Below are 13,029 nucleotides of genomic sequence, written 5' to 3'. Positions count from 1 at the left end.
GGGGGGGGGGGGGGGTATGGTATTGTCTCATCTCTTTTTTTTTAACATTTATTTTTTAGTTGTAGTTGGACACAATACCTTTATTTTATCTCTTTATTTTTAAAAAAATGTTTATTTTTTAGTTGTACACAATACCTTTATTTATTTATTTTTTTTTTACAATACCTTTATTTTGTTTATTTATTTTTATGTGGTGCTGAGGATGGAACCCAGGGCCTCACACAGGCTAGGCAAGCACTCTACTGCTAAGCCACAACCCCAGCCCCACTGTCCTCTATCTTAATAACAATAAATCATGCTTACATAGCTACATTTGTGAAAGCATACTCCAAAAGGGTGAATTTTACTGCATGTTAATTATACCTCAATAAAACAGACTTTTAAACAACAGCCTGGCTTAACATCAAGTCTTAAAGTCTGCTGAGAAGGAAATATCTAAAACAAGTTAAGTTAGTCAACAGATTTGATTAAAATTGTTTTTTTGGTTTGTTCAAGTCTGTCACAATTTCCATACAACAAGAATCAGAAGGCCTACTTCCTACCCATTTCTGTCAATTAAGTGATAAATGCATTAAGAGAATATTTTGTGTTTCTGATTCTAAGCTTGATATCTACAAAACGAGAAAAATCACTCCTATTCTCAAGATGGCTGCAGCCATCAAAGATGATAAATACAATACTCGGAGAGAGAATACATACAGCGTCAGCTAACCAAATGTAAATGCACGAATATATCAAATTCCGTCAAGGCTAAGGCTGAAATTTCAGCCTTAACAATAAAATTCTGTTATAAATGGTAACAGGGAAGGGAGAAAGCAAATTTTCTGGAACAGAATTAAGAAAGTAAAATAAGGGCTAAGGGTTTAGCTCAGTGGCAGAAGCACAACTAATACTGGTAAAACCATGGGCTCAATCCCTGGCACCAAAAAGAGAAGGAAAAAAAAAAATAACACAGCTAGTGGGAATCACAAGTACATTAAACAGCTAGGATATTGACTAATGGGAATAACATTGGCCTTTTATAAATGTTTACTTTGGAAAATGGCACAAAAAAATGTCCATTTCTGAAAGATTACTATAGATGTCATTTTCTGCATGTTAATGCAATCATTTTGTAAAACATTATCAGGTGCTTGCTCCATATCACCACCAAGTGATTTACATATTAACTAATTTAATAGTCACAAGAATCAAAAGATGGAAAGCGATTTTCAAAATTCACTGCTTAAAGCTTTAGCAAGTCCAAAAAGCACTTAAATCAGCAATGAAAGCATTCCTAAGGAATCATGTACAACCACACAAGAATGGGATCCTAATTAGAATACGTTATATTCCATGTGTGTATGTCAAAATATACTCTACTGTCATGTATATCTAAAAGAAACAAATTTTTTAAAAGTTTAAAAAAAGAATGCTTGGAAGGATCCTTTGCTTACTATGCCTAAATTTTGTGTGCTAATCCTTATTCAAGAAGCTCTGGTTTGGGTTATAAATATAACAGGGTAAGAAATTAAAATGCTACTCACTTTGCTGTCAGAGAACGAGAGTTTGCTGTTTAAGATCTTTCAAATGCTCTCAGATACGAACCACCAGCAAGACCCATAGAGCAGTGCTGAACTGTGTTATGCCTTGGGGACAATGACTGTGTGTGTATACACACAGGTACAGCAGTATTAAACACATAAATCAAGAGAGAGAAGAGGAGGTCCTCTTCCTGCGCCCTATGCTTTAGAGAGTCTTATTTTTCTTTGGCTCTCCTCCAGTTTTATTCCTCCCCATAGGCCATAATGTGGAACTTTCTAGAACATCCACCAACATACCGGAAGCTCTGAGATTTCCACCCAAACAGTTCCAAAACCGCTTCCAAGATCCATCCCATGACTACCTTGTCACAAGGATAAATGCTACCAGATGTGAGAGATGGGGAGGCAGCTAGATGGAGAGATATAGTCCATACACATACCACACGTAGAAGGGAGCAGGCTCTCCCATGCTTTCTACTTTCCAGAAATGAATTCAGAGGATTTAGGGCGTGATCAAGGCAGCCTCGGGAAGAACTGGGCATATACTCACTACCAAGACAGAGCAACACCAGTAATGGGGAGATGCAAAAGCTGACAGGTGTACTGGCAGATAGAAGTACCCAAGAGCCTAGATAGGGAAAAAGAAGTGCGCCAAAACCAGGATGCGGCAATATGCAGTTCCTGGAAAAAGTGCCTCAGGCATCCTCTGGCCTTTGCAGTCCAGCTCTGCAGAGAGTAGGGGGCAGGGATCTGCGTAACTGGGAGCTGGGTGTCCAATAGGAGGGTTTTGAAGGCCGAGGAGATGGTAGGGTAGCAACAAGAGGAATCTGGTGCAGTATGAGCGCACAACCATCAGCTGATAGCGAGGAACCAGTCAAGTGCCGCGATTTAAAAGGGCGGGGCTGCAGCCGACGTCACCACCGCGGCACTCGTCACCCGCGCTTGCCGCATCCCATCCACAAGATCTCTCTGGACCAGCTCGGGTGCACACGCGTCTCTGCGGGAGCCAGCCTAGACCTCTGCGGCAACTCCTGTATCATGGCCGACTCGGAGAACCAGGGACCTGCGGAGCCCAGTCAGGCGGCAGCTGCGGCAGCAGCGGCGGCAGCGGCGGCAGCCGAGGCAACTGAGGAGGTAATGGCGGAAGGCGGTGCGCAGGGTGGAGATTCTGACAGCGCCGCTGGCCACAGTGACAGCGCGGCTGCTCAGATGGCTGAGGAGCCCCAGACCCCCGCAGAGAATGCTCCAAAGCCTAAAAATGACTTTATTGAGAGCCTGCCTAATTCGGTGAAATGCCGCGTCCTGGCGCTCAAAAAGCTGCAGAAGCGATGCGATAAGATTGAGGCCAAATTTGATAAGGAATTTCAGGCTCTGGAGAAAAAGTATAATGACATCTATAAGCCCCTACTCGCCAAGATCCAGGAGCTCACCGGAGAAATGGAGGGCTGTGCATGGACCCTGGAGGGGGAGGAAGAGGAGGAGGAGGAATACGAGGAAGAGGAGGAGGAGGGCGAGGAGGAGGAGGAGGAGGAGGCTGCGGCAGCCGCGGGGGCGGCCGCGCGGGTGAGAGATGACAGTCACCATGCCGAGATGCCTGATGACGCCAAGAAATAAGAGGGGGCAGAGATCACCCGGAGAAAGTCGCCGTAAACAACAACCCATTTTTTTTTTCTTTTAAATATTGGTGGACTGTAAAAGGCTCAGGTTTTTGACCAAAAATACAATGTGAATCTATTCTGACATTCCTAAATAATTTAAATTGAAGCAATTCAATTCTGGTCAGCCCATTTCAAATTTGACTTTCATTTTGAACACAACAAAGGTATCAAAAGATGTCGAAGAATACCAAATTAGGCTTAAAATGGTTTTTTCATGATCTGTGAGGACTGGGACTGAGGCTGCAATGGGTGTCAGCAGATGCAAAAGAAAGTACGTCACTTTGAAATCCATTCATAACGCGACCATTACCCTACCCATGGAACAACCCCAGCCAAACTGTACTGCATTCTCCATACTAATTCTTCTTTAGTCCTTACATTTCCCAATGCAGAGAAAGCAAACCCAAGAAAGACGTCATCTTTTAAGACTTTGCTTTTGCAACCCCGACATCAGCTTTACCACGTCAGAGGAGAGACGGTGAGAGACTGTGTGGAGGAAGCCTGCGATGGAGATCATGAGACTATTGCTAATGAGGCCAGGAAAACTGCCATTTCAATTTCTGAAAAATGTTCTGAATATTTGGATCTAGAGCAAAACATGGTTTCAAGAAGGAGAGTGTATAACATGTATAATATTGTCAACATATGTATTCATTAGTTACAGTTTCATGTTTAAGTGTTTTCTTGGTAGTGTCTTTACAAAGGCGTAAAAATTACCCTAAATGTTTTAAGTCACTTTACCTAGAATTGTAGAAATATTAATTTACTTGAAGAGATGTAGAATGTAGCAAATTCTGTAAAGCATGTGTACCCAGTGTTATGTAGTTTGATCCTTGTGAAGTCTTTGTCATGTAGCTTTTAGGGTGTAGCTGTGAAAATCATCAGAACTCCTCACTGAAGCTAATGTTTGGGAAAAAAATATATACTTGAAGAACCAATCCAAGTGTGTGCCCCCATCCCCAGCTCAGAAGTAGAAAGGGTTTAAGTTTGCTTGTATTAGCTGTGCCTTCATTATTTTGCTATTTAAATGTGACATATTAAATATAAAATGGTGCATAATCAAATTTTACTGCTTGAGGATAGACTGGCATACAGAAAGGATTTTGAGGAAAGAACACATTTAATGTAAAGACTCTTAGCTTCTTTGTGGGTTTTGAATTATGTGTCAGTCAGTGATCTACAAAAAACCATAAGCATAAAGTTGTTTACCACTGTGGTGTTAATAAAACAGTATTTTCAAAAAAAAAAAAAAAAGGACTTGGTATTCTTACCGCGTATATTCTCATCTATAAAAGGGAATGGTCCCTTATGAGTTAATACACATTAACCCTATAGAACAGTAAGTGCTGGATAATTTTCGGCTATTATCAATATGATTACAGAAAAATTTAACCCTCCCATTACAAAAGGGGATAACACAGCCATCATTATATCCCTACTTATTATTTATTATCAGAAAAGAATTTGCCATTTAATTCAGAAATACAGAAAATTCAATAAACTTGATTTCTTCAACATAAAATCAGGTTTTGATTTCCTCTCAGAAAGGATAAAAGACTTTAACATGACATTATGAATATACAAAAATGGTTATCTTCAACTTTATGTTTGGACATTCTGAATAAAGAAAAAAAACAAAACAAAAACCTAGGCTCCAAAAACATTTTTAAAAATCAGATGCCAATCTCTTCCATTTCTTAAGGGTTAAAATTACGCAGAAGCAAAAGCTAACTGTTTTTGTACGAAATGGAAGGCAGCTCTGACCTGTTGCTAATGACAACAGTGAGTACAAACACCTAGGGTAATGTTAATCTTCCCGATAGCCAGAAATTAAAAATTTCCTTTTAATTTAAAAGAAAATTAAAATAACATTACATAAGTCATGATTATCTTAAATCATGATTATTTTAACAAAGCAAAGAAAAAACTAATATTCATTTCTTATCTCTAGAAATGAGAGATTCTCATTTAATATTTTTATGGATCCAGTAAAAAGCAAAATTGATTAAAATACTAATAAAGGATCTTCTTACTAGGGAAAAAAAACTTGGCAGACATATGATTATTTATATAAAGAAAACCCATTCAGCTGAAAAACTATTAGATAAAAAATAATTGAAATGCTAATAATAATGGGAAAAAAATTTTGCAGGCATATGATTATTTACATAAAGAAAACCCAGAGAATCAGCTGAAAAACTATTAGATAATCGTCTGATAACTGATCTGGCTATCAGATAACAAAAATTTTTATTAAAAATAATCAAAATATATGGAAAAGGATTTCACAGTAGAAATAGTAAGACAAAAATATTTATACCAACTTCTGATAAAAAAAATTATATATAACCTATGTGAAAAGAATAAACATTGGCCTTCACAAATGTAACATAGGCCTTTGAATTGTAAGATAGAAATAAAAAATATATGTTAGTTCTTCTCAAATTAACCTTTGTCACAATCCATCAAAACTCAAACTTGATGTGGAACTTATTAACATATACCCCTCATGCTTACTCATTAGAATAGCTAAGAAAACTTAGTAATATAGACTTTAATGGACAAAAAAATTTTAATTGAAGAAAATACACTAAATATTTATCAATTACTGAACATGTAAAGTCTAAGCATGGCATAAAACCAAAAGGACAACACAGAAATTAGGAAATTATAAAAAATTATACATATACTCAACATTTTCAAATGCAAATAACAAACTGGGAATCAAATCTATAATTATATTCAATGTGATTTATATTCAAATCTATAATTATATTTCAAAGGGCTCAAAAAGAGCTAATAGTCAATGTAATAGTTCATATGAACCATATGAAAATCAGGTGTTTTATAAAAATATATAAAGGATATAAGTAGGTTACTTTAAAAGGAGGAAATAAGATACTGAAATGGAAAGACACATTCCTATATGGCGGCAGCACTAGGAGAAACAGGGCTCTAGCAAGCTTTTGAGACACAAGTTCCCCAGGGTGTGCTCTGATCAGCAGTCTTTCTTTTATAAGGGCTTTAGCTCTTGGGTTTTCACTCCTTCAAGGATACGGGGATGTTTATGATGCAGTTCTTAATGCATAATGTTTCCACCATTTCCTAACTTGGCTGATCCCGGAGTACTTATTTGATAGTTTGTCTGTCAGTCATAAAACCTGCAAGTTAACAGCTAGCAAGATACCCTCCCTTCAAAGCCAATCAAATACTATCAATCAATAAACCATTTTTAACCCATTTTAGGCCAAACTTAGTCAAAAAAGCACAAAACAGCAGAAAGAAGGGCAGCATGCATTACATGTAAAACTGCAGCACTCTGATGCTTACTGTGCAAGCAGGGCACAGCAGCTCTCTCTGCTTGCGAATTTCATACACAGATACATCTGCATTGGACACACACGACACAAATGCTTTTTTCTTCTTTTATTAAGGTGAAATCCACTTAATATAAAATTAGCCATTTTGAAGAAAAAATTCAGGGGCATTTCGCACATTGAATGATGTTGCATGGATACCACCTCTTATTTGTTTAAAAAAATATTTTAGAAATAGACATAGCAGAAAAAGGGATCAATGTTGTGCAGAATATGTAAGGTATCCTATGTATAAAAAAATTAATGAAATTGAATTTCTTATCTACTTTTTGGTAAAGAAAGAATACCACAATATAAGGTTTTAGTGACATGGATATTCTCATACACTGATGATGTATAAAAAAGTACAATTCATTAGCAAAATCAATTTAGCAAAAATATCTGTCAACACATTCAAAATGCTATACATTTTATTTCATCCTTGGAATCTTATTAAAAAAACAATTTTAAAAGCAAAAAAAAAAAAAAGAACACCTTTACACATAAAAGAGAAAAAAGGGAAATAAAAAAACATACAAGCCAAATATCCAAATAAAATAACACATTAACACAACAGACTGTACAACTATTATTAAGATGTCCATAAATATTTTGTAACATTTTAATACTACATAAGCACTGTCCCTATACCTGTTTAAAAATTCAGACATTCAATTTCATACACATACAGTATGTTTTAACTAAGCCAACCTTGTTTTCAAAAAATTACATAGCCTGCTTGGTAAAACAGCAAACTCTTTACAATAATTTTTCTTCCCAGGGGAGAAGGATACAGGAACTCTGGCTCTCAGTTGCAGTACACCGATGCTCAGGGAGCACTAAGCTGAACAGTTGGTTTTGAATCCTGGACTTCCCGCTGTGTAACCCTGACCAAGTAACCTATGCCTCTTTGTGCCTCAGTTTCCTCATCTGTGAAGTGGGGAGGCTTACCTGTTAAACACTTAAAATAGTGCCTGACACATGGTAAGCACTAAGGAAGTGTTACTGACATCTTAATTATCTGCTGTTCCTGTAACAATCCAGTACAAATGTAATGCAGACTTTAAAGACTGAACCTCTCATATACTATCATGAGAAGTTAACTGAAGTTAATCAGAATTCTAACCTCAATAGATTTTTAAAAAATATTTTTAGTTGTAGATGGACACAATACCTTTATTTTATTTATTTATTTTTATGGGGTGCTGATGATCGAACCTAGTGCCTCACACAGGCTAGGCAAGTGCTCCACCTCTGAGCTACAGCCCCAGATCTTAAGGAGAAAGAAGTGTTTGTCATGCGTTAAGTTTTATTCACAGGTACCCTTTGGAGCATTTACCTTACTAAGTCTAGCATTTCTCAGTGTTTAGTCCTTTTACTGTTTATTGTCGCTCTTCCCCCACTTCCCTCATACAGGGGAACATACAGAAGGACAGCAATTGTGATTAATTTAATCGTATCAAATCAAAGTAAATTTGGGGGGATTTATAACAATATGTGAGTTTTTAATTAGTGTTAATAACACCAATATAGCATATAATAAATACTTAAACATGAGTAGTCTTGTGATATAGTATTATCCAGATGTGAAGACAGCGGTGGCAAGATTTAGCTATGATGCAGACATCAGCATCAACCACAGATATTCCTTTACCCAGTTGTCTATAACTCATTTGACTGTGTAGTTCTTGTCCAAGGATAGAAAGCAATTTTAAGACCAAATAGAATGAAATAAATTATGGATCCACAATTGGTATTCCTCCGGCATTGCCCTCCAAGGCAGCCATGACAGCAAATATCTTACTGTTAATGAAAACAGCTTCAATGTCAATAGTATCTGTGTACATAGATGCCTAAATTAAAAATCCAACAGATATTATTCCTATAGTTTTTTCATTTCTTATCTTATTCATATCATACAGGACCCCTGGTGACAAGATTATGGCATATAGCAAGCAAAGGAATGCAGCTATAACGATTAATCTTTTATCATTTCATAAACCTTCTTACCAGGATCTCAAGGTACTTTGCTGATAAGATGTGTTGTGTGCAGCTTAAAATGAAATGGGGATAAAAATCAAATGTCTTTTCTTCTGGCTGCCACTAATGAAAACAGCTGAATTAAGTAGTGTGGAAGTAACCATATTAGATTCTTGGAAGCTGCTCAATAGTATTATGGGCTGAATGTTTGTGGCCCCCACTCCCAAATTCATATGTTGAAACACTGCCTTCCAATGAGATGGTAGTAAGAAAGTGGAACCTATGGAAGGTAATGTGGATCAAATAAAGTCATGAGGGTGAACCCTCCTGAAGGGGACTGTTTATAGGAGCCATGAGAGCTTGTGTCCCCTCACTGCCCTCCACCATTCAAGAATATAAGTAGTTGGCCTTCGAAGAGGACCCTCACTAGAATGTAACCAATGTTGACACCACGATTTTTGGACTTTCAGCCTCCAAAACCATGAGAAACACATTTCTGTTGTTTATAAACCACCCCATCTATGGTACTTTGTTACAGCAATCTGGACTAGGATAAACAGATAACTGAAAGCACAGGATCTGTCACCAAGTGACACAGAAACAAGTAAACAGTGACTAACACTGTATGGATGAGCTCACTGTGTGCTTAGTGAGTGCTAGTGACCCTGAAAAGCCAGAACCTAAATTTCTACCTAACACAGAAGTGGTTCCATATGTTAATCTCAAATATAGTGTATCGGGAATCCCTACTTTGCTTGGCAATATGTAACATAACCACATATTTTATTGTACAAAGACTTTTAAAACTTTCGAAAACTATTACTTAGTAAGTCACAGTAACAAAAAAATATGGAGTTTTCTAATACAAGATAAATAATATGGGCTCCTTTTTGTGATCTTATATATATTTTGGTTTTGGCTCATAGTCACTGTATAGTGCTCATAGCCCTAGATATTTTCTAAATAACTAGTATAATAAGATTAAAAGATTTTTTCCTTTTGTCCTTGGTCTGCCACAGCTTCAGAATAGTTTTAGAGAAAAAAGGTTAAAGACCACAATGTTATAGTGCTTTAGTCTGTAGAAGCAAGCCTTAGAACAAAAAAATCTCTCTCTGGCCTTCCCCTGCCCCCCTCCTTATTTAATGGACACAAAAATAAATTTTATTTATTTATTTTTATGTGGTGCTGAGGATTGAACCCAGTGCCTCACAAGTGCAAGGCAAGCACTCTACGGCTGAGCCACAGTCACAGTCCCTCCCCTGCCCTTTTTCCATCTAAGAAATTATTTCTGTCTCCCAAGGCAGGTTCTTAGAAACAAACAAACAAACATGGCCATGATGCGGCAAATTTATAATCACAGCGATAAAGTAAGAAGATCACTTGAGTTCAAGAGTTGAGACCACCGAGACAACACAGGGAGACCCTGCCTCAAAAACAAAAAAAGGAAGAAAAAATTCTCTGACTCATCTGATAGTAAATCATAAGACCCTGATTCCAGAAAGGGTCCTGCCCCATTCCTGGAAGAAGGGAATATTGCTCAGACAGGCAAGAAGATGGGCCTTGCTGGATTTCCCTACTCAGTCTCTTGGCATGAAATCATACCCTTTTTATCCAATCACATTTCTACATGGTTGACCATGCTTCAGTCATGCTTATATAATGAAGTCTTAGGGCTGGGGTTGTGGCTCAGCAGAAGAGTGCTCGCCTAGCATATGCAAGGCACTAGGTTCAGTCCTCGGCACCATATAAAAATAAATAAATAAAATAAATGAAGTCTCCATCAAAACCCAAAAGGACAGGGTTCAGAGAACTTCTGGACAGTTGAACACATGGGAGCTCCACGCTGTGTCTCACACCTCATCCTATGCATCTCTTCATTTATATCCCTTCTAACATCCTTTATAATAAATCAGTAAATGTGCATATGTGTTTCTCTGAGTTCTATGACTTGCTCAAGTAAATTAATTGAACCCAAGTAGGAGGTTGTAGGAACCTTGACTTATAAGCTAGTCAGTCAGGGGTACAAGTAAAACAATCTGGGGCTTGCAACTGGCGCCTGACAGAGAAGCCCCCCAACCTGTGGGATCTGACATTCTCTCCTTGGATTACAGAGTGCTCAGCTGGTATGCTGCAGAATTCATTGCTTGCTTGCTTGCTTACTAGTGGGACAAAAACCCCACACCTTTTGGGGTCACATAAGTAATCTGTGTTGTGAGAGTACAAGAGGTTAAACTGAGCTTATTTTTCTTTCTGTTGCCTTAAAAGTACTTTTGGATTTATGTATAATTTTTAAATTAAAATATGTATTATTTATGTATTATAATTAAAATAACATATGTGTTAGCAGAACATCTTTATCATAGGTGCTCTGTAAGAGCAGTTCTAAAGTCAATGAAAGGCATACAACTAAAAAGGGATAGAAAAGAAAATCAGCATGACTTTTAAATAAATAACATGCTGGGCCAGTGATCATTAATTCCACTGAATTTAAAACAAAACAAAACAAAACAAATTGCCTAGCATGTGCAAACCCCTGGGTTCAACCCCCAGCACCGAATAATAAAAAAAATTTTTTTAAATTCTCAGAGTCAGTGAAAGCAGAGTTGAGCAATGTCCGTGACCACACATATGCCAGCAATAGTGGAGATCGAAAAAAAGATCCATGGACAAGGTTTTATAGTGTAACACCTAAGCTTAGCAAATAATGGTGGCTTCTTATTATCTGCTGAATGAAGTCTCATTTCTTTAATTATCAGTTCTGTAATCTAATCCTGCAGCTAAGCCAATGTCAGTTGTTCAAATAAAGCTTTTGCCAGTAAAGTTCCTGCCCAACACCCATCTCTAACTTACTGTTCTCTGCTTAAAATAGCAACCCAGATTTATGCATCACTTTACAAAGCTTTCATTTTTATGTCCATTTCTCTACTTTCTAGCATTCAAATCTTAGTAGGCTTCTAAACCTAGCTCTATCCCCAATCTGTTCTCCTAGTTGCATCTGTTCAAGTTGAATTCTCTGAACGCCTTCAGATTTGACCACTGAATTTAGTCTTCATGTTCCATTTATGGTTGCATGAGACGAGATTATCACCCTAAATAAACTGTTATATTTCAGTATTCCTGCATAGTTTGTGTTCCAACTGTTGAGTCAATTCAACTGTTGATTCAAAGAAATGTCTGTTGAATAAGGAGAGAGACATTGAGAGTGACAGGAAGAGAGAGAAGCAGAGACAAAGAGGAAAAACTCAGAAAGACAAAACATAGCAAAAATAACAGAGACAAAAGTAAGCTAAGAGAAATAACTTGGTAAAAATACAAACAGGAATTATAAGACCCAAGAAATGTCTCAATTACAGACTATGTCACAAATTGCCTATACCTGCACTAGTTCACTCTCTTTCCCACCCAGTGCACTGTCACAGAGCACGTTGACTCACCAGAGCAGGAAGACATTCTCAGTGTTCCCTTCTTCAGACTGCCTGCATATCCCATTGTTAGCATCTTACAAATGATATACATGTTATCTTTTCTAAAACCTGATGCAAAAGCTAACACATCCTTTGCAAGACTGAAGCTGTAGGCCACACTCTGCTTAATGACAGGGAGACGCTCAACATAATGCACCAGATGGGCTCATTGTTGAGTGAATATCAAAGTATTCTCACACAAGACAAGACAGTCATTTGACATGACCTCTTGATACAATCAAGAGACATGGTAAACACAAAATGCCTGAAGCTGCTGCAAGTGTAACGTGGCATACACTTTTACAGTAAACTTTTTTTTTGTAAGTAGGAGCCCAGTATAAAATAATGATAAAAATTATAGTAATATACAAACATACTTGTTTATTATTTGCATATTATGTTTCATATGTAATTGTATATGGCTGGCAGCAGCACAGCAAGCTTCTTATACACTGCATCTCCACAAATGTGTGAGTAATGTGCTGTACTACGACATTATGACAGCTGCAATATCACCAGGTGATAGAAATCTGTCAGTCTATTATAAAATCTTTTGGGATCACCACAGTATATTCAATCAGTCATTGAACTAAATGTCATTATGTGGCACATGACTACATATCTACATATGTAGCTGGTATATATGCTATAATGCAATCACCAAAATTAGGAAAAGAAATAATCTAATAATCTAGCCATTTCATAAATCCGCCATATATTTCCTCATTCTAAAAACGTTTTCAGACTATATGGGATAATGGGCTTGTTCTTATTAAGAAAATAAAGAACTGAAAATAAATTACTTGCTATTCTAAAAACTACCAATGTTACATATGTAAAGAAAACTGCTTTTAGCTCTAAGAAATTCTTATCAAATAAAGATTTTTTTATTGCAAAATCTAATTGAGACAAGACAAGCCTCTACATTAGGGTCTCCAGAACCAACATAATTTCATCATCTGAAGCCATTTTTGTTGGATGTCCGGTAGCTTCTTTATCATTTCACTAAACTGGTACTATTGCTCACACTCCACCCCCCCACCCCCCA

The 13,029-nt window shown here is 37.2% G+C and overlaps 2 protein-coding genes across 2 annotated transcripts in view; one reads left to right on the top strand and one right to left on the bottom strand.

Annotated features, from left to right (window-relative positions):
- Herc3 (HECT and RLD domain containing E3 ubiquitin protein ligase 3) overlaps positions 1-13,029 on the bottom strand; it is a 135,713-nt gene that overhangs the window by 26,330 nt on the left and 96,354 nt on the right. Inside the window, exons 24-26 of the mRNA XM_048813856.1 lie at positions 11,639-11,691; positions 6,512-6,567; positions 2,541-2,894 (exon numbers count right to left, since the gene is read on the bottom strand). Of these exons, the coding sequence (XP_048669813.1) occupies positions 2,541-2,894; positions 6,512-6,567; positions 11,639-11,691 (463 nt within the window). The remainder of the gene's footprint in view (positions 1-2,540; positions 2,895-6,511; positions 6,568-11,638; positions 11,692-13,029) is intronic.
- On the top strand, positions 2,416-4,435 carry Nap1l5 (nucleosome assembly protein 1 like 5). The gene has a single exon (XM_015484551.2). It carries the CDS (start codon positions 2,562-2,564, stop codon positions 3,135-3,137), a length of 576 nt encoding a protein of 191 aa, XP_015340037.1. The 5' UTR covers positions 2,416-2,561; the 3' UTR covers positions 3,138-4,435.

The sequence above is a fragment of the Marmota marmota genome, unplaced genomic scaffold (assembly GCF_001458135.2).
Source record: "Marmota marmota marmota unplaced genomic scaffold, marMar, whole genome shotgun sequence".
Classification (NCBI taxonomy): domain Eukaryota; kingdom Metazoa; phylum Chordata; class Mammalia; order Rodentia; family Sciuridae; genus Marmota; species Marmota marmota.
This window is presented reverse-complemented; position numbering and strand designations above follow the sequence as displayed.